This window comes from Zonotrichia leucophrys, chromosome 3 (assembly GCF_028769735.1).
Source record: "Zonotrichia leucophrys gambelii isolate GWCS_2022_RI chromosome 3, RI_Zleu_2.0, whole genome shotgun sequence".
NCBI lineage: Eukaryota > Metazoa > Chordata > Aves > Passeriformes > Passerellidae > Zonotrichia > Zonotrichia leucophrys.
Window position 1 is genome coordinate 68,573,002 of NC_088172.1, and position 23,007 is coordinate 68,596,008.

Genomic DNA, 23,007 nt, shown 5'->3' on the forward strand with positions numbered 1-23,007 from the left:
TCAAGTAGTTCTTTTATTTACTAAAATCACAAGTATGACATTTTCAAAGGGTGACCCTGGGCCCTATTCAACTATTAAGTTCTCTTTGTTAGTACCTGTACTCTGGCACTGTAACATTATTTAATAAATGAAATACTACTTCCAGTTGTGTTCTGGCATGTGCCAAAAATAAACACAACACCATACAATTTCAAATAAAAAACTGAGGTGATATTAAATGGGTGATTAATTTGAATAGAAATATTGCTTGCTACAATGAAAACTAAATTGTTTTTATGAAGCACCACCATACAATTAAATCCCCAGCACCACAGCAACATAATCATCTTAAAGTAAAAATATCAACTTATTGCATTTTATAAAATCATAAAAGAGTTAGGGTTTGAAGGGAACTTGAAGATCCTATAATTCCAAACCCCTGCCAAGGGCAGGAACACCTTCCCCCAGACCAGACTGCTCAGAGCTCCATCCAACATGGCCTTGAACACTCCCAAGGATGGAGCACCCACAGCTTCCCTGGGCAACCTGTTCCACTGCCTCACCACCCTGAGGGTGGGGAATTTCTTCCTAACATCTAATTTAATTCTAACCTCTTTCACTTTAAATCTATTCCCCCTTGACTCATCCTAAAAGACCCTCTTACAGCTCTCTTTGTAGGGTCCCTTCAGGTCCTGTAAGGGTGCCACAATTTACATACTGTAATTCTGCAATGTTAGCTTTGTTGGTAGAGCTGGTAGAGTTGCCCACTACAGATTATTACAGATTATTTGCATTTGTTCTTGACTGAGCAGAATATCAGCCACTGATACAGCGATCATTCAAAAGCTCAGAATCTTTCTGATCACTGCAGCTGTAACCTACACAAACCAGATTATCCATGTGATGTCAATAAAATATCATTTTTTACCCAACAGACCACATCCTAATGCTTAAATGCTCCTTCCAAAAAAAAAAAAAAACAACAACAAAAAAGCATTAAAAAATATAGCTGGGATTTAGAATGAATTACTAAATCCCTTAAATCCACATCATTCACCTCTAATAACCTCTGCTGAAGGCTTTGAGAGCATGTTTAACTGACAAACAGCTTTACAAACCTCATGTAAATACATTAGACCAGATCTATAAAAAAATGAAATAAATAAAATAAAAATCAGGCTAGCTTTCCAGGTCATTTTAATAATGGTAATACAGCTTTCTTGATTAAAGAACAAAGAAATATCAAAGCACAGATTAAAAGATAAACACAAACCAAAAATAATACACTGAAGGATAAAACTTTTTTCTCCTAATTCTAAACTTGCACTTTAAAGGGATACCTGAGTAAATTAAAATTAAATACTTGGTGTTGTTTCTGTTAGGTATTGAAAAATTTTAATGAAATATAATGATAGCTGGATATTTTGAAATATAATGATAGCTGGATATTTATGTAAATAAACTTCATTTTTACCACTGAAATTCTCATTAACGTGAGAGAACCATCTGAGTAGCTACACCTAGTTAGCTGAATGCATTACAGCTAATCAGAGAAGCCAAGATACAGTTTTCTTTTGTCAACTGTTTGAAATAGGTATCTGTCAGAACTCATCATCAAAATACGGTCAAAAGATTTCAGGACGTAGCAATTCCTGTATATACAAAACTCAGTATCTCCAAAATGTTATCTAGGATGCCAACTTAATTTTCATCCATTGAAACAACACTGAACCACTAACACAGTCTTCCTGGAAAATGCATTTTCAGCTCCTCTGGGCAGAAGATTCCACTTCAATTTTAAACATAATGTATACATGTGTTATCACAGGTGCAAAAAGAAAAAAATAATTTCTGTGTTGGCACAATCATCGTACCTCTAATCTCAAAGGCACCGTTTTCCAAGATTATCTGCTAAAGAGCTAACATAATTTCTTCAGCAATTCTTTGACCTATCTAACAGCATAACAAAAAAAAAAGCTATCCTACTCTTCTATACTTGGCAAATTACCACAACCACTCAATCTTTTTTTCAATTCCATTTTCTAAAAACTAACCTAAGATGCAAACATTTGTGCAAGAAATTTACCATTTAGTTCAAAATTAAGTGAATACTAAGAAGCTTTACTGCCCAAGGATTGAGTAACAAATCTTGTTTCATTTTCCTGCAGAAAAATGACACCTTCACCACAGAGTTTAGGATTAAGATCATGGAACCTTCGGAAGGAAGGCAGAAAGCAATCCAAATCTAAAGGGAGAGCTATATTTTTTTGTGGAAATGAATAAGACCTTACATTACATCATCAAAGAATCCAGAAATTTCAAAACACTGAAGATGCTGCACTCCATAAATTCCTTTCAAAAGCAGCAGTGGAAGTCAAGTAACAGGCTAGAAAGGCAGAGACTATTTAAGAATAACTCCTAAATTACTGACCTCTAACCTGAAGTTATAAAAGCTGTTTGCTTCTGTTCTTTACTGTGCAGAATGAAACAATCACTTGGAAAAAAGCTAATACTATCAATAAACTGCATTGGGTATACAGAAGAAATAAAGGCAAGTTTATTAGATTAGCTAAATTCTACTGATATTTATTCTGATATTTCTTGTATAATGTAACACATAGGCAATACTGGCATTGGCCTAAATAAGTTACAGAATTTAAAATTAAGATCCACAAAGAGATGCTGTGCTAATTACAAAAGGGAATCAGCAGTTCAGAAATGGCATAATGTACTAAGTTTTTTAAACTTCTATACAGCTTCACAGCCATAAATCTCTCTATACAGAGGTACATAAAAAAAGTTAATCAGCCTAAACACAATACATCCAACTCCCCAAGCAAAGCAGCTCAAATCTCTCTAATCTCTTTAATTCAAGGCCTGAAAACCTTATCTGGTGCATCATCCTATGTACAGTCCACCTGAACTGAAGAGAAGAAAAACTAACACAAACACATAAATTAATGCAAGACTATCTCAAAATGACAGAAAATCACACTGCTAGTACTACTGTAACAAGCAGAAGCTGCTCCTGTAATAACACCAGCTTTTAAGAGAAATGAGGCCCAAGGATCACTGCTGCACTCTTGCAAACGCTGACCCTCAGCTGCTCACTCGCACCTCCTTCCACACACCCTCCAACAAACTTCACGGAAGGGGACAGACCAATTCCCACGAAGAGCAGGGGATCTGGAATTTCCTGATCTCTTCCCATCCTGTCAGAGTGTGCCACAGCACAAGGAACACGAAAAGCAAAAAGGGGAAGGCTTTCAGCTGTGTTACAGCTTCACATCTTTAGCCCGCAGCGGGTTTCAGGGCCCTGCTGAGGGCAGCGTCAGTGGCACCCACAGACACTCCCCGAGAGCACAGAGACGGACAGAGACGCTTCCTCACTGACACTTCGCATCCTGAGCAGTCACAGAGGAGGTTTTGCTCTTCACTTCTGTCTGAGTCAGCTGTAAGACAGTGGTAACAATCAAGTCTGGGTTCAACAACTAAACAGGTTCTTGAGAAGAAACTGTACAAGTCTCAGACATGAAGAAGCAGCAGAGAGTATCAAGCAGGACTAAGCTTTAGACTAAGGTGCTGTACTTTCTTCAAGCTTACATTCAAACAGCCTTCACTGAAAGAACTAGATGGAGTAGTAAGTTACATGTCAAATATTAATCATTTAAGCAATTAGACACAGATTTTTTCAAACATTAACTTTTATTTTGAAAGCGTTTCTAACATAAAATCATATTTAAATCACATGGCACTTTTCTATCTAGCAAAGATGGGGATTAAGATCTATACAGTTTATACAATTTGAGGACATTCATACTTTCATCTATTAGAAAAACATGCCTTTTTTCTTTTAAATTAAGCATTAAACTCCGAGATACTTAATCGAGTGTCGAACTGTTTCCAAGAGTTCCATTATGGAGCAAGAAAACAACAAAAGTAAGTTACGTAAAAGTCACCTAACAAGCTGCTTGGATCAAAAGTAAATAAGTAAATCTTTAAAGTAATTTTATTTGGACAACAAATGAAGCATTCCTGACTTTTTTACACTAAACAAGCCAAGTTTTAGAGTAGTTTTATAAAACTACTCATACCAAATGAAAAACTTAATGTTACTAATAAAAGCACTCTTCCAAGATTTGTCCTTCCAAATTCTTTAACCTTCTCTGTCATTAGGGCTGACTGATAAGCCACCAGCTGTTTTTTTTCTTCTCGGTGCTACAATGCATTCTCTTCCTTTTTAAGGCTAGCATACCCAAGCAACAAACAGCACGACTTTAGCCAGCTGCTAGAATGTCACAAACCTATATATTTAGCTCCCATCTCATTTACTGCCATCCCTCAGTGTCAACCATTTAATGTCCCTTTTGCTCCAGCCTCCTGACATTCCTCACTGAGCTGACAACACTGCGGGCTGGATCAGCAGACACAAGATACAAGAACACACAACAACAAAGCACAGACCTTATCAGTTACCAAAGACAGAAGCCATGCCTCGTCAAACACACTCAAGGAAAAGGGGTTTTGCTTCCCTCCCACCACTTCTGGACTAATTTTTAGTGTTTATAAATTGTGTAGTTGTTTGCATAAATATTACCTTTAAATCTTTAGTGAAATAGCAATTTGTTCTTTTAGTATGTTTTTGCTTTGCCTCTGCTTTGTCAATACTTTCTGTACATTATAATGTAAACTAAAGTCATATTTCCTTTCCATTTAATACTGGTTTTAACATTAAACCTTCTCCTCATGCCACAAGTTAAAAGAGAATTTTAATTGGGTAGTTTCAATTCCACTTCAAATAACTAAAATAATATCCCTCAAAATGATTTTTTTATGCTACATGTTCTGTTCATGTAAAAACACTAATCTAATTACTGTCGTATTTTGGAAATAATTGGATTTTAAATTGCTTAGAATTATCAACATAAGTGAGAAAGCTGTAAAGATAGACAAATTAACAATTTCATGGTTTTAAAATGGGAATCTCCGTTATCATTAGATTCCCATTTGCAATTATTTAAAGGCCCACAGAACAGTTTGGTAGTTCCCTCCTTTAAGTGGTCATAAAACCCTTTAAACAGTAATTGAAAGATTGTTAACAGAAACTCTCTCAGGAAATCAGATCCTGTGAACAATCTAACAGTAGGCATGCTTAAGCGAGATAGTGAATAATCTGTTTCATCCTATTCACTAAGATGAGGTTTTCAGAACAGTGACAAGACATCAGTTTCAATAACACCAAGAGATGAGTAAAAATTGTTCAATTCCATGCTCTACTTGGGAATCGTGACACATTTATCTAGAGAATTAACAAGTTGAGCTGTGTGTAAATCGGTCTCCAAGCCTAACCAAGGATCCAGCAGTGCCCTCTAAGCCTCAGTTTACATCATTAAACTCATATTCCAGTAACAAAGGATCCTCAGGATATACAGTCCAACAACTAATTTCCATAATAATACCTTTTAATTAGATGTGACTACATATGACTTTACCCAAGGCACTTAAAGCTGGCAATTCAGCTGTAGACTACTTCCATTTCTCAGTAATTAGAAGTGAGAAAGACACATTTAAGTTGGAGCACCATTGTAGATAGTGATACTATAGTTAAAAATGCTAAGAAGAAATTGAAATCTTATTTCTAAGAAGAAATGGAATTCTTGTACATAAGGGACATTATTCTCTCTTTCATTTTACCGGATAAATGCAGCTGCTTTTTCTCCTCTCAAAAGGAAAAACTGACTTTGCAGAAACTGGCTTTGAGGTTATACATACTAAGGTTTATGCAAAGAAGAGGTGCTCAGTAACCACTTTATTTTATTAGTTACTGGAGCTTTAGACAAAGTTCTTCATCCCTTTAAGGCAATAGATTTTACGCTGAATTATTCAGTCTTTTATAACTCTATGTTACAAAAATGTATATTTATTTGCCACCTTAGAAGATGGGAAGAGAGGAAACAGAAACTGCACACTTCCAAATCAGAAGACCTCAATGCAGTACTATATAAATAGCAATTACTATTTTTTCCTCCATAATAGCACTCTTTCATAAGCAAAGTTAAAAATAAAGCAGTAAAGCATCTCACCAAGCAACTAAATCCCATGATAAAGATGCATAGTATTGTTTTGTGGTTAAAGATAGGCCTTACCAATTAGAGCTGTGATGAAAGTTCCCATATTCGAGCAATGTACTTTGGGAAAAAAATGCATTTTATCAAGCTTCTGGAGTGAGTGAGAAAGTAAGGTATTTAACATTCTTAAACATAAACAAGCTTTTCATTCATGCGACTGATTTTAATTGCTTAATTTAGCTGACTAAATTGTAATTTATAATCAGAGCCAATATTAGATAATTTTTGCTTTGCTCCTTTAACTTTTACACCCATTTGAGAAATGGTAACAACTGCAGTCTCATTCATAGACTAGGAGCTCTCTATTGAAACAAGCTGAATTTTCCCCTTCATAGGGGAAAAGTGAATCAGAATTCTTACCTCATTTAAGACAAATCAAATTCTGAAACACCTATTTCTATCGTTAAATATATTGAAAATACTTCCAGTATTTCACAAGCAGAACTACAAAACCTCACTTTCTAAATAAACATCATGCTTAGTCATAGCTTTATACACAGTTTATACTACTTCACATTCATTGGGGGATTATTTACCAAACTAGGTCTAGAATTTCATTCCATGAAAATACTGAAACACATCAGAGAAAGTAATTTGAAACTGCGCCATCAAAACAAAAGCAATCCCCCTTCCAAAATTTAGAACAAAACCCAATATGATTATCCAACTGGTAGCATTTCTCATTCTACTACAGACCTTACATGATATTCTTCAATCAAGTGTAAAAAACAGTAAGATCAGGAACTGTCACTGCCTATTTGCTTTTGCACAAGTATTTCTTCTAAAAAAAAAAAAAAGGCTAGATTTCTCAGTGTTAACCATATTTGAAGTGAAAAATTAAACTAGTAATTCCATACACCTTCTGGAAACGTTACAAAAAGTCTTCTCCATATATTTACAGCTGCCATAATCAGTAAACTTGCAAATTTCACACCTAAATCTGCAGAACAGGTCAGAAACACAGAAGACAGCTCAATATTTCCTTTAGTGTTTAAAGGTCTAATCTGCCTTGTTTGCTCTAAATGACTTCTGCTAAAAGCTCTTAGCAAACCTTAAGTCTGTGTTCTAACTGTAAGAAGAAAATACATAAAAAGACAAATGAGTGGAAACTGAAAAGCACTGGTAACATCTTAAAAAGCTCTCAACCTTGTTGGGAGCATTTAAGGGCACAAGCCCCACAACATAAGCACTGTGGAGTTCTGTGATTCAGCCAGCATCCAGCACTAAGAGCAGCAGTATCACAGCCCAGTAATACAGTGATAGCAGTGATAGCAGCACCTTTGGATATCAAGTCATATCGAATCTATTATCCTAGATATTTACATTACAACACCACTAAAAGAGGAGCTTTTCAGCAATTGCTACCTTCAGGCTTTATTCCTAACTAACTTCTGCCTTTTCCTCTGTGATTTTTAAGTAAGGAGATGGGTACTACCACTTCTTACAGTTCTGTGATGACCAACATCACTGCAGACACTGCAACAGAAGGGGAGCAACCTCGTATTTTATCACAGGAGAAACAGCAGAAGAAAGAGTTATATCATAAGGCTCTGAGATGTACTTCAGTCTTACATGTCAGCCTGTCTGTAGTGACTTAGGATTTACAGATTTGCATGTCCCAGCCCCATCTATATTACAAAGCCAGAGTTTCACGTCTCTCTTGCTTTTAGCTTGCCCTTCAGCTGACTCACAGAAAGAAGCAGCAGTCCTTCACAAAGACTCAAAGGCCATGTTTACATGTTTACAAGTTTTCCAGTCTTAAGGGCAATATTCGCACTTTTGGAAGAAAAAAAGTTGTGCAAAATATTAATTTGGCCAGAATAATTTGAAAAAAATCAAATGACATTGAAGCCCAAGATGTACTATTTGAGTGCTTGTGTTGAATGAAATCAAGTTTGCTTTACTTTGAATGCAAGTGGCATTTAATTTTTAAAAAAAGGTAATCAAATTTTCAAGTAAGTTCAAATTATAAAATTAACCAAGCAATTAGGTTAAATATTATGACCCAGACATTTAAGATGTTGATTTGAATAATATATTCATTATCATCTGTACTTATATACATTAGCAATATAACAATGGGTCATTTCCAGATGGAACAGCAATGCAGAGATACCTATTCAATGCACCATTCACATTTTTAGACCACCTGTACTACACAGGAAAAAAAACATAATCTGTTAAACTGCTGCATATTTAAGACAACTTCAAACCACAATTTAATTGATAATCTTCCCAAAACAAGCAGTAACACTGAGCACAGGGCAGAGCCCTCAGTGTCCTCTCATGCCACAGATCACAACGTTAGCAACTAGAAGGAACTCGAATTTTTGGGTCAGTATGTTCTGAGTGTTTATACACCACACAGCTGAGAGATATTGATCAAGTTTATTACATCAGTACTCTAAAGAGACAGAAACCTTCTGAAAAAGCAGTAATCAACCCAAGCAACTGAAGTGTTGGGTGGATGAATGTACACCATTAGGATAGGTGCGTGAGCTTTGCTGAAGAGAGGAAATGCTATACTACATAATAAGAGAGAACTGAGTGCAAATAAGGTGTAAAAAGTAACTGGCTGTTCATCAAGCAAAATTACATCTCTTAGAGTACTAAGTGTATTGGAAAGAAACGTAATTCACTCAGCTTCAAAGTAGTGCAGCAAATTTCAAAAGGAATCAGTGCCTTCACAAAACTCATTATTATAAACTGCTCTTAAAGAAAAAATAAATATATAAAAGCTTAGAACTGTGAATTAATATTATGCCAAGTGACCGAAATTAAACAACAGTGTTCAACTAGTGTTCTTACCAACATTAAAAAATAGCAGAGACTAATTTCATAGATTGAGCAGATCCATGCTACAGCTACAGAAACCCAGAATCTCCTATGTAGAGATAGCTACTAACACAGCACTTGTGTTTTATTTTAAATCCAACATTCCAAACCAAGGCGTTCTCAAGTAATGAAACAAAACAGAAATGGAAAAAGGAAGTAAATGAAAGAAAAGTTTATTCCCCAAGCTGGATTTGTGTACTATCTTCCCCTCAAGAAAACTTTTATATAAGACAACCAAGTGACCAACATTAATGAGACATGTATGAGGAACAAAAAAAAACTCTGTTCTTTTGAAATATGGAACAAATTCAGATCAGAAATGAATGCTATAGATGCAGCATCTGAAAACTGTTCCTTGACAAGTGATGTACGCTTTTAAACACATTAGTAACTTCAGAAATAGCATAATACCAAAACAGCACACCTCTTAAAAAAACTCGACCATGTTGCTCAATAGGCAACTTATTCATTTTTCTTTCAAATTAACAGGCACCTCCAAGGTTTGTGGGCTGACTTAATCTAGTAAGAAACATGAGACCTTTTCCCACTGAGGGCATGTAAATTGATTTTTACCTAACCAAATGATTTATGAGAGATACAAAGAAAAGCTAGCATTCTGACTGGAACTCAAAACTATTTTAAATAGCAATTCTAGATAGGTGCCATCTTATCCCAGCAAAACACAGAGCAAACACAAGTAGCTGAGACTTGCACTTCACTGACCTACCCATATGAAGTTACCAAACTCCTGCTGTCCTCTGCCTGGAAAGCATCAAATTACTTTTGCAAGGGCAACTCCATAAAATTCTGACTATACAAACAGTAATACCTAAACTACAGAGCTGCTAAAAAGGAAGAAATATTTAACATATGTGTCAAAAGCTGACTGACCATTGCAGGGGGAGGAGGTGAAGACAGCATGCTATTATAATCACCAGGTTAAGTTTCTGAGGGAAATATTACAGCTTAGTGCTATAGTTATCCTTTTGTCAGCTAATCAGAAGGGGAAAAAACATAATCCTCAATAAAGGTTTTTTCTCTCTGTATTTCCTCCTTCCTTAAAACACTGTGCCTCTCAAATCCCCTATCTTTCAGGAGTCTGTTTCCACTCTCTAAAGCAGAAAGAAGCTCCTGACTTCGAGTAACAAAGTACAACGATTAAGGACTCTGATGTCTAAACAGTAATTTGTAAATTCACCTGTGTGTTTTAAACACAAGCACTACTTTGCTCTGTTAAGTATTGTTTCAGCACTTACGCGTATTTCCATGTTTACTGCAGTCTCCAATCCTAGTTAAAGTACACAGGACATTAATTCACAAAAAACTACCAACAAGTTCAGCAGGTGTACCCAAGAGTACCTCACCTCGCAACAGCAAGCAAAAATACCATGCTGAAGCACATCATCATCTCTGTATAACACCCTTCTTTCCTAAAATAAACATTTCAAACAACATACTGAAAAAAAAACAATGTAAAACAAAACAAAATCAGTATGTCACAAATACCTGCCTCACAGCTGACCTCTTATTACTTATATTTGAACCCAGCTCTCCTAGACTTAAGTCTTGCAAGAGCAGAGATTGCCCACTGAAGGCCTGACTGCAGAGAAAACGAGATGAGCTATAATGAAAGGCACTACAGAGCAAAACCAATCATGATGGATGTTGACTGCTAGACCTATGTCAGGAAGTTCCACTGGACATTTCCTTTGCAACCTCAAATTTTGTAATTCCCATAGGTAAACATTTTCAATAAAATTAATTAGAATCGTTTTAGTCATTTCACCCACAGAAAAGTAACCGGTATCTTCACACTATTTAGACTGTTCTTCTAGACTACCATTGTCCTTTAGTACTTAGCTTTCCCATATACACACAGCCCTCTTAATCCATGGTGAAGAAGAGAGACACCCAAATGTCTAGCAGTGGCTGTTAATGTCCTTACAAGGACCTGTATACTGATTAAAAAATGAAAAAAACTTCCACTGCTTGCTGCAGGGAGTGTCACACACATGCTGCACATAAAACTAGGAGTTTAATGTTATGACACTAATTTGAAAACATTACTAATACAAGCATCAACATAAAAACATGGTGTCCTAACAAATATGTTCAGCTCTCCTAGCACTACCAAGTACAACTCATTTCTTCTCCCAGATTTCTAAATTTACCTTGAAATATATTAAGGGCAACATCGCCAAAGCAAATACTACTTACTAAGCTCTTACTTTACCTGTCTTACTTCCACCCTACCTTCCATTTCTTTTTATTTACACACACAGAAAGACCACAGGATCTGCAAACAGCAAAAACAGCGAGAATAAAATGGGATGAAGAACATTAACAGATAAATGACAAGGCAATCACCTGACTTAATTCCACTAAATTCTTCAAGAGTTAAAGAGGGAAAAAATAATGGAGATATGGACCAAGTTAATTGGTACTGGTGAGCTGCTGCTCAGCTTGCAAGATTAGTGTAAGGGACTAAAGGACAGGATTTTTAATTCCAATGTATTTTAGACTGACTTCCATCCTTTTGCCTCCATGTACAAATATGCTCTGGAGATTTGACCAGCTAATCTGTAAATAAAATTATGACAACATCTGTCATCCTTCACCAAAAAAACCCAAAACTAAAACACCCCCCCAAAAAAACAACAAACCCCAAATCCCCCAAACCAGCTATTGAGTGTTTAGCACGGTTCAAAAAAATAAAAAAAAAAAACTGTCAAGAGGTGATTCAGATGGTGAGTAATGGAAAGATATCTAATAAAACATTAGATAAAAGGGGTCAAAAAATCTTCATACAGATATTAAGGCATGACTCCAATTTAACAGCATCTAAACAAAGGGGCCCTTTCTCAATCCATATATCCTTACCATGTGCAACCAGAGCACATAAAGCCTCTCATTAATACATGAAGTTCAAAATCAAAATTAAATTCTTTGTTCCCATTACTTGTATTAAAATGTTTTTCCAATGACCCTACTAAGACTGAAAATTAGTAATCAAACTACTTTAGTTATTTCACATACATTTGTACTTTCAGCAGTAGCTGACCATTTTCCAAATCTTCCTGCAGCCCTGCCATTATTCTGTATTCCAAGTTTATGTACAGAGAGCAGTTATAGTCTCTCCTTCCTTCAAATTGCAAGGGTAAACAAGGCCTAGTCTTTTAGCTTCCTTCCCTGTTTACCACTAGGGAGTGAAAAGCTTAAGTAAAATAATCAGAACAATAAATAAATAAGATGTTATCATTTTCCTAATCCATATTAGGCATGCTATTAAACTCTGATATTACAAATTGAAGAAGGATTTAAACACTTTGTCAGTAAGTTCCCCATAGTAAAACGAGTCCCAGCGTTGATCGTTGTGTTGTACTAATTAAACAGCTTTAACTAAAATGGTCAGAAGTACGCACAAGCTGTTTATCACTGCTGCCCTTTGAGCTGCACTATCCTCTAAGGACACGCTACTTGAGATGCGATAATTACTGACTTCTTACATTTTTACTGAAGAGGCACAGAAGAGTTCCAACAGAGAATTTCACATTAATCAGAAAGAACAGGGTACTTATTAATAATAAAGCCATGATTATAATAGAAAAAAAAACATTTATTCAGTTCAACATTTGTAGGTACTAATTCCAAGAACTGTTTAAATTGATATCAGGCAGAAAGTTTAGTCTCATCTCTCTAGGGAAATTTGAGAAAATTAATCATTTATCTGAAGCATAAGAAATGCTAAAGACTTTTAACTATTCACTCACAAACAATAGCTTATCCTCCATTCTTCTGCTTCTTAAGAGCTCAACAATTTCTCTGATATCTTTTCTTCTTACTTTTTTAAATTCTGATGGAAGTTATTCTTCCATGAACTGGAAATGTCTTCAAACTGTAACACCAAAGACTTACACAAGAGTACAACCATTACTCTTTAGGGAACTCACTTTTAACTTAAGGGCAAAATATGGACAATTAATGAAATTTCACTTCTTGGGTGCCTTCTTCAAAAGTACTCTCTCAAGTTACAGGAGCATAAATGCATGGTTCAGAAAAGCTAAAAATCTCAGTTTTAATACTAAAATTTCTATGAAATTTAAACACCCTTCAAGGGTACTAGAAGAAAACAATACAAATAGACCCAATTGCATAACAGTGGCTTCCTATGAAAAAAAATGTGCCACAAAGGGTACCATCCCAGCAGTTACACAATTTATCAGACTGTGACTACATAATGGAAAAAATCTCATTAATACAACACACCAAAGAAAATTAATTCTTGCCTAGCAAGATTTTTGTGTATCTTCCACTTACTAGTACAGAAGCAGAAATTCAGACTCTGCACAGTCAGCATTTAAAAACTACAAGCTGTTTCAGTCAATTAATTTTTTGGCAAGTTGAATCTTGCACTAACTGTGGCCTTCAAATAAATATTACATTAAAAATACTCAGTATGCACTGGTACAAAAAAATTAGGATCCTTCAGGGGATTTTATAGATTTATTTTAGCTTTTAAGTTTATAGATTCTTTATTTTGTGAGGACAACCAAAGCAGAGTAAAACAGTAATATCAAAGTGATGCAGGCTAAGAAAATTTACTGTTTCATCTTTTGTGTATGTTTATATATACACATATATAAAGCATGTTTGTTAAAACTTATGGTTTAACTAGACCACTACTTTTATGCATCACAAGAAACTTAGGATTCTGTGCACAAAACGGCACTATAGTACTATGCAGTATTCACCACAGTCAACTAACCAATATCCTCAAAATTCTAAGTCAAAAATATTTACCATAACAAATGCCTATTAGAATGTCCTAACATTTTGCTGATTTTTTTAATCTCTCTTAGTAAAAATATTATTAAATATACATCAGAAAACCAGTTTCTGATCACTTTTCTCTGAGCAACTTTAGATTTATCCAACTTTATATCTTTGTAACACATACAAGACAGTCAGTCGGAAGAAAATTATGGCAATAGAAAGAATCAACTAGATTTATCTGAGAAACTCACTCTCATAGTTTATACAGCATGTCTTTCCTATATCTGGTAGCAACTAAATTAACTGCTGAATATGAGTAAAAAGTTTCATATACTGCTGTGAAAATTCTCACAGGTAACAATTTCTCTCTTTACACACAAATTTATCTTCACTGGTGAAATTAATACTTATCTGTGAATTTTACACTTTTTTTTTTTTTTTAGTAAGCTGGAATCACTGTACTCCAGGCCTTCTGAATGCTGTGCTGGCCTAAATTCAAAGCAGATTACTTAATACCTAACCTGCAGAAAGATTATGGAAATGGCCTACATACCTAATCACAGCTTTTTATTTGTATGCAGTGGTATATTCTGGTTATTAACCAATTATTAAGGCTGGGCAGATCCCATTCCAAGTAGCAATGAACAAATACAGGAGCACACAGAACCCCAGCCTTGGCTCCCCAGTGAAGCCTGAACTGCCAGGTCCCACCGCAGCAGCAGCAACTTCCCCTTTTCTAGCACACACTTCACATCATCTCACAAGAGCCAAAAGCCTTTTTATTCCAGGTCACATGCACACAAATCACAAGCTTCTCCAACTTCCGAATGCCTAAGGGTTTATTAAAATAAATTAGTGACCACTTCAAGGCCGTTCTTCTGAAAGCAAACAAAGAGCTAGCAGTAGCTAGTGAAATCATTTCTTTGTTAGAAAGTAGAGACAAACTCTTTCCTGCTCATTTACACTATATATGATAATTAACTGGCAGTGAAGAGCTAAGCTGCTAAACCCTGATTTCTAGAACAGCAGCTTAATAGTTAAGGGAAATCCAACACCTTTTTTCTTACTCTCAATCCTCCTACAGCAGGCATCAAGCTCTGTAAAAACTACAACAAATAACTTTGGCAACTCTTCACAAAGGATACATTGTCAAGTTATGAAACCAAGGTTTCAATAAATAAGAAATGTTTTAAAAAGCCACTAAGCAATATAATTCTAAGATATCTGGAGGTATTAAATCCAGAGCTACTTACATGGCTCTGTGGAACAACTGCATAGGACAATTGCTCTCAAAAATCTGAATCTGGTTTTGGTGTAGGGACACAGGACACATACATACACAGATGTATATAGACACACATATGTTTAATTTGGAAGAAAAACGCAATACAAGGGGAGAGAGATGTCTTTAGTGCCAGTCAAATTGCTTTAAGACTTTTCCCAGTACAGGTGTTTCAAACTCAAAGCAAAAGAACTACATGAAAACTTGAAAACTGAGAAAAGACATTTGTCTAAGTATTCAGTTCTGAATAAGGACTTGCACTTAATTTTCTTAATGGAGCATGGCACAGTGAGGTTTATTTAGAGGCCTGTATGTTCTAAGCAGCACAGAAATAATAAAACTCCATTTGGAGAGCTTAATCTAATTAAGCATACAAAGAAAAGCCACAGAAATACACAAGTGTTACCTCCATTTTTGCTGTTCTGTACTTTCTTCCACTTTATATCACTTTAATGTGCAAATCCCTTACTCGGACCCTGCACTCCTCTACTGCAACAGAACCTGTAAATTCTATCCGGAAAGAAGAACATGGTTTCTTATTTTGTCACTGATCAATGAAAACAGCTGGAGGTAGTTGGGGTAGATTAGTAGATTTTGAAAGGACTGTTCTTCCCAAGTAGTTTTTAGAAACACTTCTGATCAGATGAATTCAAAACAGTTCTAGTTAAATGAAACCATTCTCCTTCAGAAGGTGAGTGCACAATGGAACAGAACACCCCACGGAGTGCACAATATTGACAGGCAAGCAAAGAGTTTTGCTTAAGCAGGGTTGGGAAAGAGGAGAGGACAGGACAACCAACCCTGAGATAAAGACACTTCTATAAGCAACAGAACTGGTTACACAGGTATGGGACAAATAGTAATTGAGACTAAGTACAGTCTCCAAAAGGTGTTTAAAGGGCTCCAAAGCATTCTGCAGCTGATGTAGAGACATAGCAAGAAGAAAAAAGCACCATCCCAAGAACTACTTTCCTGCTAAAATTCACAAGTGTCTCAGGATGGAAAACACTTTGAACAAGATAATTAGGATCTTACATCTCAGGTTTAACAATCCATACTAGTTTGGTATTTAACACAACCTTCCTCCACTCACACTCACTGCAAATCAAGCAAAGTGGAACACACACTGATTCCCTAGTATCCAAAGCAACTCAGCGTGATCCAAGGGTAGCATCACATGAAATTTACATTTAAAGACGACCACAAGGATCAAAAAATTATTTAGGGACTAAAAAGATATACTTACATCTGGATATTCTTTTACAGGCACATATAGTTTCTCTTGTAACTGTACAATAGGTCCCACAGCATCTGGTAATTCTGCACTTCTCTTCTCCGTACTACCATTTAATGTGTCGTTATACATGTCTTTCCGTACTCTGCTAATTTCTGTGGGGGGAAAAACGTATATTAGCCATTAAATACAGTAACAGATTATAATCTAACATGACAATCTCCTCTTTTTATTATTTCCCAAATCTCAATGCCATTTGCTTCCTCTTCTCATGAACATCACAGTAGCTGAAAAACTGCTCTGGTTTTGTCTATTTTCTTCTGCTTTGTTTGGGGGTTTTCAACTGGTTTTGGTTTTTGTTTTTTTTTAAATTGCAGCACCCATCTTTATATGTCTTTCATGTCTGTAAATTTGCTGCCTACTCATCCTGTTTATGGAATTCAGCTATTGAAGTAAAAATTACATGCACCTCCTCAGAACACTTACAAGATTGCTCACATCATTTATAAGGTGCATAAAACCAGTTCTTTTATGTTTTTTTAATAATAAAGCAGCTAGAAAGCCCCCAAAAAAATAGAAATCTGTGCCCAACATAAAAAAAAAAGAAAAATGCATCTAGGTAGTATTTTTGCTAGTTATGGGATTAACTATAGCTTGGAAAGTAAATGGAGCATCTTTTATCTATGGGAAATAGGACAACTTAATGGTGCAGCTCATGTACACATGGTGTGACAACAAACTGGTAGATATTGTTCGACTGACTACCCCCAAAGAGACAACAAAAATAACAAAGTCGAGCGTGTTATCAGAAACCTGGGCAAGCTCTCTGTGCACCCAGAAGCCCTATTACTTCATGTCAAAGTAATGAAAAACTCCTCAAGAGCACCAAGGAATGCTGAGGGTGAACTTTTAGGTAACTGTTTCTACCATTTGCACCTGTGTTACTCACACCTTGAAGTATTTATTTGGAAGAAGCAGTTTAGTAGTTACAAACAAGGTAGTTAAAAATGGGTAATTTAATTAAAATCTACATTAGTGTCACTAAGCTATAACAGTCTGAAAATGAGCACAAAATTTCCTTTTGTTTAACCAAAAAAGACATTTCAAAGAAGTTACATTTTACTTCTCTATCTATTGAACATGGTATTTAAATTGCTGCTATAAGAATCAGAAGTTTCACATTTCATAACTTATGGAGTCCCAAATAGTGTAAAAATCTTCTCAATGAGTTTATTTCAGTATCACTGAATAACTACTTAAAATTAATGTACTGACCAAGTTTGAAACCCAAAAACTAACATTTCAACAGGTTTGTTCCCAAAGCATAAGACTGACAACAGCACAGGCTGTAAACAAAGCAATCAGTAAATCCAGTCCTTTACTTAGAATTGCAACAACTACTTTCAAAACATACAGAATAAAACATGACACTGTAAACAGAAATCTTATGTTTTCATCTAAATACAGGAAGCCACAGAAAGAAGAAGTCACTTGAAACTCCAGCAGCAGACAAGAGATTAATATAACCTCTGTTTCATAATCAGTTTCTTCTCTGGCAAATGATTAATAGCTGAGATTTCACCACCTGAAAAGCTGTGGGGTGGGGGAGAGCATGAGAAAGGAGACATCTCTGAAATGCATATTCAAGAACAAGTTGTTTCTCTGCTGGAAACTGACACAGTCATGTGTACTGTATCATGATGAGGTAGTTAACACCTGTTTACAATGGGGAACAGAAATTTTGTCACCATATAATCATAATGGAAGGGAAAAAAATCCTCATCTCCTTTTACACAGACAATCTTGGCAATGAGCACAAATTCCTCAGAACTACAAGCAGCATTTATACTGGCTTCAGTATATACAGAAATTCTTTAGCAGAGCTCTTTGAACAAACGCTACTATCTTTTGGCATACTTTGTTCCCATTTCATTCTCTTCTGATTTCCCATTAATTTACACTACACTGAAACAAGCTAGGCACTCTGTAGAAGTACTGAAGCCTAAGTAGTGACATGGCCATTTTTATTTATATTTGGCAGCTACTGAGTAGCCGCACCAAAATTTTCCTTTTAAAATCTCTCTTTGATGCAGCATACAATCACTAACATTGGACACCATAGTCTTCCACAGGACAAAATGAACTTTTACTTTAATCTTTCCTTTGCAAATAATCCTATGACACATTCATGACACACACAGGTAGTATGAGAGCTGACCTGAGGACTACCCCTCAATTTCATATGTGAAACCTATGCCATCTCTCACATCTCAAACTTTATAGAGAATGAAGACATCTACCAACTCAGTGGAGTAGAAAACTCCACTACAGGACCAGACACCAGAACTTTAGTTTTCCTGGCATGTGTAAATTGGTATTTTCTCTCTCTACATCCAAGCCAGCAGTAATGATAACAAACATCAGGCCAGGGACAGTCACCTACAGCAGTTAGCAACATCATCTGCTCCTCAAGTGCTACGATTTCTTCTGCTTCTTGGAATTTTACCTTCTCTCTTGTCTTAGATACTTCCTCCAAGACCTCAGAAGAAATATTCAGTAGCAACAGATGAAATAACAGGCACGTATTCCCAGTTTTCTTTAACTGCTGATCCAGTCTCCAAATGCCACTTCTGCACAACACATTATCTATGAAACTCTCCACTTCTCTTCAATTTTACTGAACTGAAGGACTACTGCTTAAATGATAAAATAGTTAGATCAAATCTCTAGGTCAACCATTGTCTCTTAATCCTAACTATAGATGGAATACAACCTATTTTCTTTCCTAAGGTACTAGTGCAGCTGACCACAAGCATTCTCTCAAATTCACAATTCATTAAGTTATCTGTTTGATATGCCTCCTGGTTTTTTGGTTTTTTTTTCATGACTAACAGTTTTCTCATACCTGCCTCTTGTTTAATCACACCTAGACTCCATACAAAGTATTGAATTTTGATGACATAACCTCTCCTTTTACGGTCTCCATCACACCCAATTCAAGATTCCAGTCTCTTGAGTATCTTGCAACTTTGCCACTCACTTTAGGCAGTTATGTATATTGACAGAATTATGTGGTACTGTATTTTCAGCACTTCCCTCAAGTTTACCAGGAGTTAGTAAGATTTCAGAAAGTATCACCAGCAGCACATTAGAGGAGATAAAAGCTCTGCTTTCTCAAGCTGCAGCAAGTACCATTTTATTTTGTTCTGAAATACATTAAAATACCTAAAAATCTGAGGAGCAGTGCTGAAGTAGGAAGGTCAAATCCTCCAAGCACACCTTTTTATTTTTAGCATTGAAATCACATATAAAAAAAAAAAAAAAAAAAAAAAAAAAACAAAAAACAAGGAAACAGTCTTTTATTTAGACTTATTTCACATTTCTGACACGTTACCAAGTAGGTCTTCTCTTGCCCAAAAGCTTCTTTGGTACGTCTCTCACGATATCACACTTTTCAAGTTCATTTATAAAGTTTTAGCTCCTTCACATTTACAATTCTTTAGATTCTTCCCGCTCACAGAAAGCCAACTGATTCAAAAATAAGGAAAGCTTTACTTTCCAAGCGAAGATCTAAGTACAATTCTAGGTACTTCACCTCTGTCTTAATGCTGCAGTGGTAATTGCATTGTGTAACACTCTAGAGATTTAACAGAGTGTTAGTAAGGAGAGATACTTATAACAGTAGATATGACTGAAAAAAAAACCCCAAAGGCATACAGCAGCTTCCCCATATCTCTAAAACCTGTGAGTTCTGCCAATGCATTAATAGGTCTAAAGGATATACATTCCCATCTCTACTGTAGGCAAAAGCAGAAACTCAAAGAACTTCAAAACCCACAATATTCACCTGTAACAATACCCTGGTCTATACATTCAAAGTAATAAGTTTAGCAGTAAATGACAAATTTGTCTTGCTCACAACAGGGTAGTGGAGAAATAAATTTAAAACAAGAAACAAACTGGTTTCAGTATCTTTACCCTGTTCCACCTTAATTCAGCATGACCTAGTTAGCCATGGTAGCACTGACATGCATTCTGGTCCAGAGGACATGTTTCTTCCTCTGTCCCTGAAACTATACAAGTAACATAATCTTTTGTTTCCTTTGTCTACAGAGCACATTTTTCAATCTCTCTAATACCTTTCTAAGATATGTTTTGAAGCAGGATATACTGTTTATACTGCGTACTGTTTATACTGTCATCAGGTATGTACTGTTTTGATTTCTTCATTAAACTTAGAGTACTGTTCCCCCTAGAATGCACAAAGACCAGTGTTCATGTGGGTGTTTGTCATCACATTAGACACCATCAAGAAGTTACTTATTTTCAGCTGTCAATTATTCCTTCAGAGGAAGTGAGACTCTGCACATGTGTTTAAGACTGATGGGTTGCAACATAAAATGGGTTTACATAAACCATTCTGCAAGAATATTCAAAGTAGGAAATCACTGAAAAGATTCAAATCCTTCCTGTCCCACCACTTTGCAAACCCCTTTCATCACCAGCAGCCACAGCTTTACTATTTCTCGCCATGAAAGCTTCTTCTACATTAAAAAGTTTTATCTTTTGGAAGAGCAGCAGACTTACTGTTTTTAAATTGATGCACTCCTCACTGTAGTTTAAGCTAGAACTAAGAATTTGAAGAACTAAAATAAGACTAAGACCATGTTAAGTCATGAACACACACAGAATTTTATTTTTGAAACTAACAGAAGAGCACCTTAACTATCATTCCTTGTTTTTACAATACACAGCAAGTGGGGCTGGAACAATCCAATAGTCAAAATCAGCAAGAGATGCAGAATTAATCAAAATACTAATCACCTTCTAACACCAGCAGGCATGCTTCCCTAACCAAGTGAACCACCAGGCTTTCAAAGATTCTCACGCACAAGCTAGTCTCCATATGAAAAAATACTAAAGTTAGGAGCAAATGTTTAAAGTTAAAAGTTTTAGAGTTATGGTAAGAATAACAGCTATGTTCATATAGCTAAAAATCTACATGGTACTTGGATCTCACTGATGCATAAATCATCAGTTTCAGTTTTCTACTTTCTCAGAGAAATCAAGTTATGCCCAAAATATCAACGACATCAAAATTTTTACATGCAGCTTAATTTTATGTATTTTGACAGGCAAAAATAATTCTTTTTTTTTTCTTACAGAATATGACACTAAACTGAAGCACAAATAATGTCTTCATATTTCCAAAATAGCTTTTTGCAAAAAGTGAAGAACTCAAATAACTATCTATCAGAGACCACTTTTAGTGAGTCCACTCAAATGTACATGATTAGCAGGCATTGCACTGAGGGGGAAAGTGAGGAACTGAGTCAAGCACCTTCTCATTCCTTACTAATACGCAGTGTAGTTTTTTTTTTAACGCAGCAAAATGTGTGCCAGAAGTGAATGTTTTTACAAAGCGTTTTTATTGCACACAACTGCTGCTAGGTCATCACTTAAGGCATTTTAGAGTAACTTCTAAGCAACAAAGTATTTTTTCCATTTTTTTTGCTATCAGGTAAGTCCCTAAACTAGAAAAAAAAAAGTTACAGACACTAAAATAACAGACATAAAATTACCACTTCATAAGATCCAAATGCACTCAATGCAGATCCACAACTTATACATGCAGGCAATCAATTCCATGTGCCATTAAAGCATTACCCATTAATCAGACAACTGCAACTAGATACCAGTTAGTTTTATCTAATACACAGTGTGTCAAACAGCATCCAATAATATTGAAAAAAACATGGAAAATATAACTAATAATGGAGAGGAAGAAGCAGAGAAAGTAGAAAACTGTTATATTCTGCTCTTACTTAAAATCTCTGAAGACCAGTGAATCATCTCTCTTGAAAGTGTTCTAAAGACTAACACAGTGCATGTACTCAAACTACAACGAGTAGCATGCTGAGTTCATCCCCTGCACAAAAAGAATCTTGCTGACACAGCATGTACCAAATGTAAATACAACTTTTCTTGTAAAAAAATTAAAAGAAAAACCAAGTGACATCACACTATTAATCCACTAGATCAACAGACACCTAAGTCTCTCAGAAGAAATGCAAAAGCATGTTGAAGTATTCGACACCACCACTGAGATTATGGCATACAAGTCATTCAAGACTATCACCAAAAAAAGAGTGTTTGCATTTCAAATTTCAATGAAATTTAAATCTTTTAATGCTTTGGAAAAACTATAGGTACTTCTCTTTTGCTCCTCAATCTAGCAGTACACTTTCAATGATTAAACTGTCAGTCCAATGATAAGTGGGCAGCACTTCCAGCAATTTGTCAGCAGTCTTGGTGTCAAAATTCAATCATTTCTTTTTGCAAGAAGAGCCTGCAAAACTCCTTTTGTGGGCTGTTGTAAGGTTTCTATCAAAGTGACTTCAAAAACAAATAGAGCATACTCATCTGTTCTCTTTGTGTAAATGTCAACAGAAAGCTTTAAAGTGCTTTATTATCGGTAGAACATTGCAACTCACATGTTTTCTAATCTAGCAGCTTTAGTATGCTTACTTGGCAAAGAAATAGCTGGTTTTATTCATTGCAATTTTAACAGTCTTCACTGTTAACACCAGTGCTGTTTGCTACTACTGCTGATGCAGCAGAAATAGCAATGCTAGGAAAAAAACAAGTCATTTTTAATATTGTGCCACATGGACTTGTACCTCGCATGCATCATCAGTACACGATCTAAAATGCTGGCAAGCATTTACACTCCCCACTCCTGATGTTAAAGCAGTGAAATGCCTGAGCATCAGGCA

At 35.7% G+C, this 23,007-nt stretch overlaps 1 protein-coding gene across 8 annotated transcripts in view; it reads right to left on the reverse strand.

Moving 5' to 3' along the window:
• Positions 1 to 23,007, reverse strand: part of QKI (QKI, KH domain containing RNA binding) — a 154,086-nt gene that overhangs the window by 100,850 nt on the left and 30,229 nt on the right. For all 8 annotated transcript variants that reach the window (XR_010439586.1, XM_064708663.1, XM_064708662.1 and 5 more), the window contains exon 2: positions 16,244 to 16,386. Coding sequence is in view for 7 of the 8 variants with exons in the window: in XM_064708663.1 (XP_064564733.1) it covers positions 16,244 to 16,386 (143 nt within the window). In the remaining variant the exon portion in view is untranslated. The remainder of the gene's footprint in view (positions 1 to 16,243; positions 16,387 to 23,007) is intronic.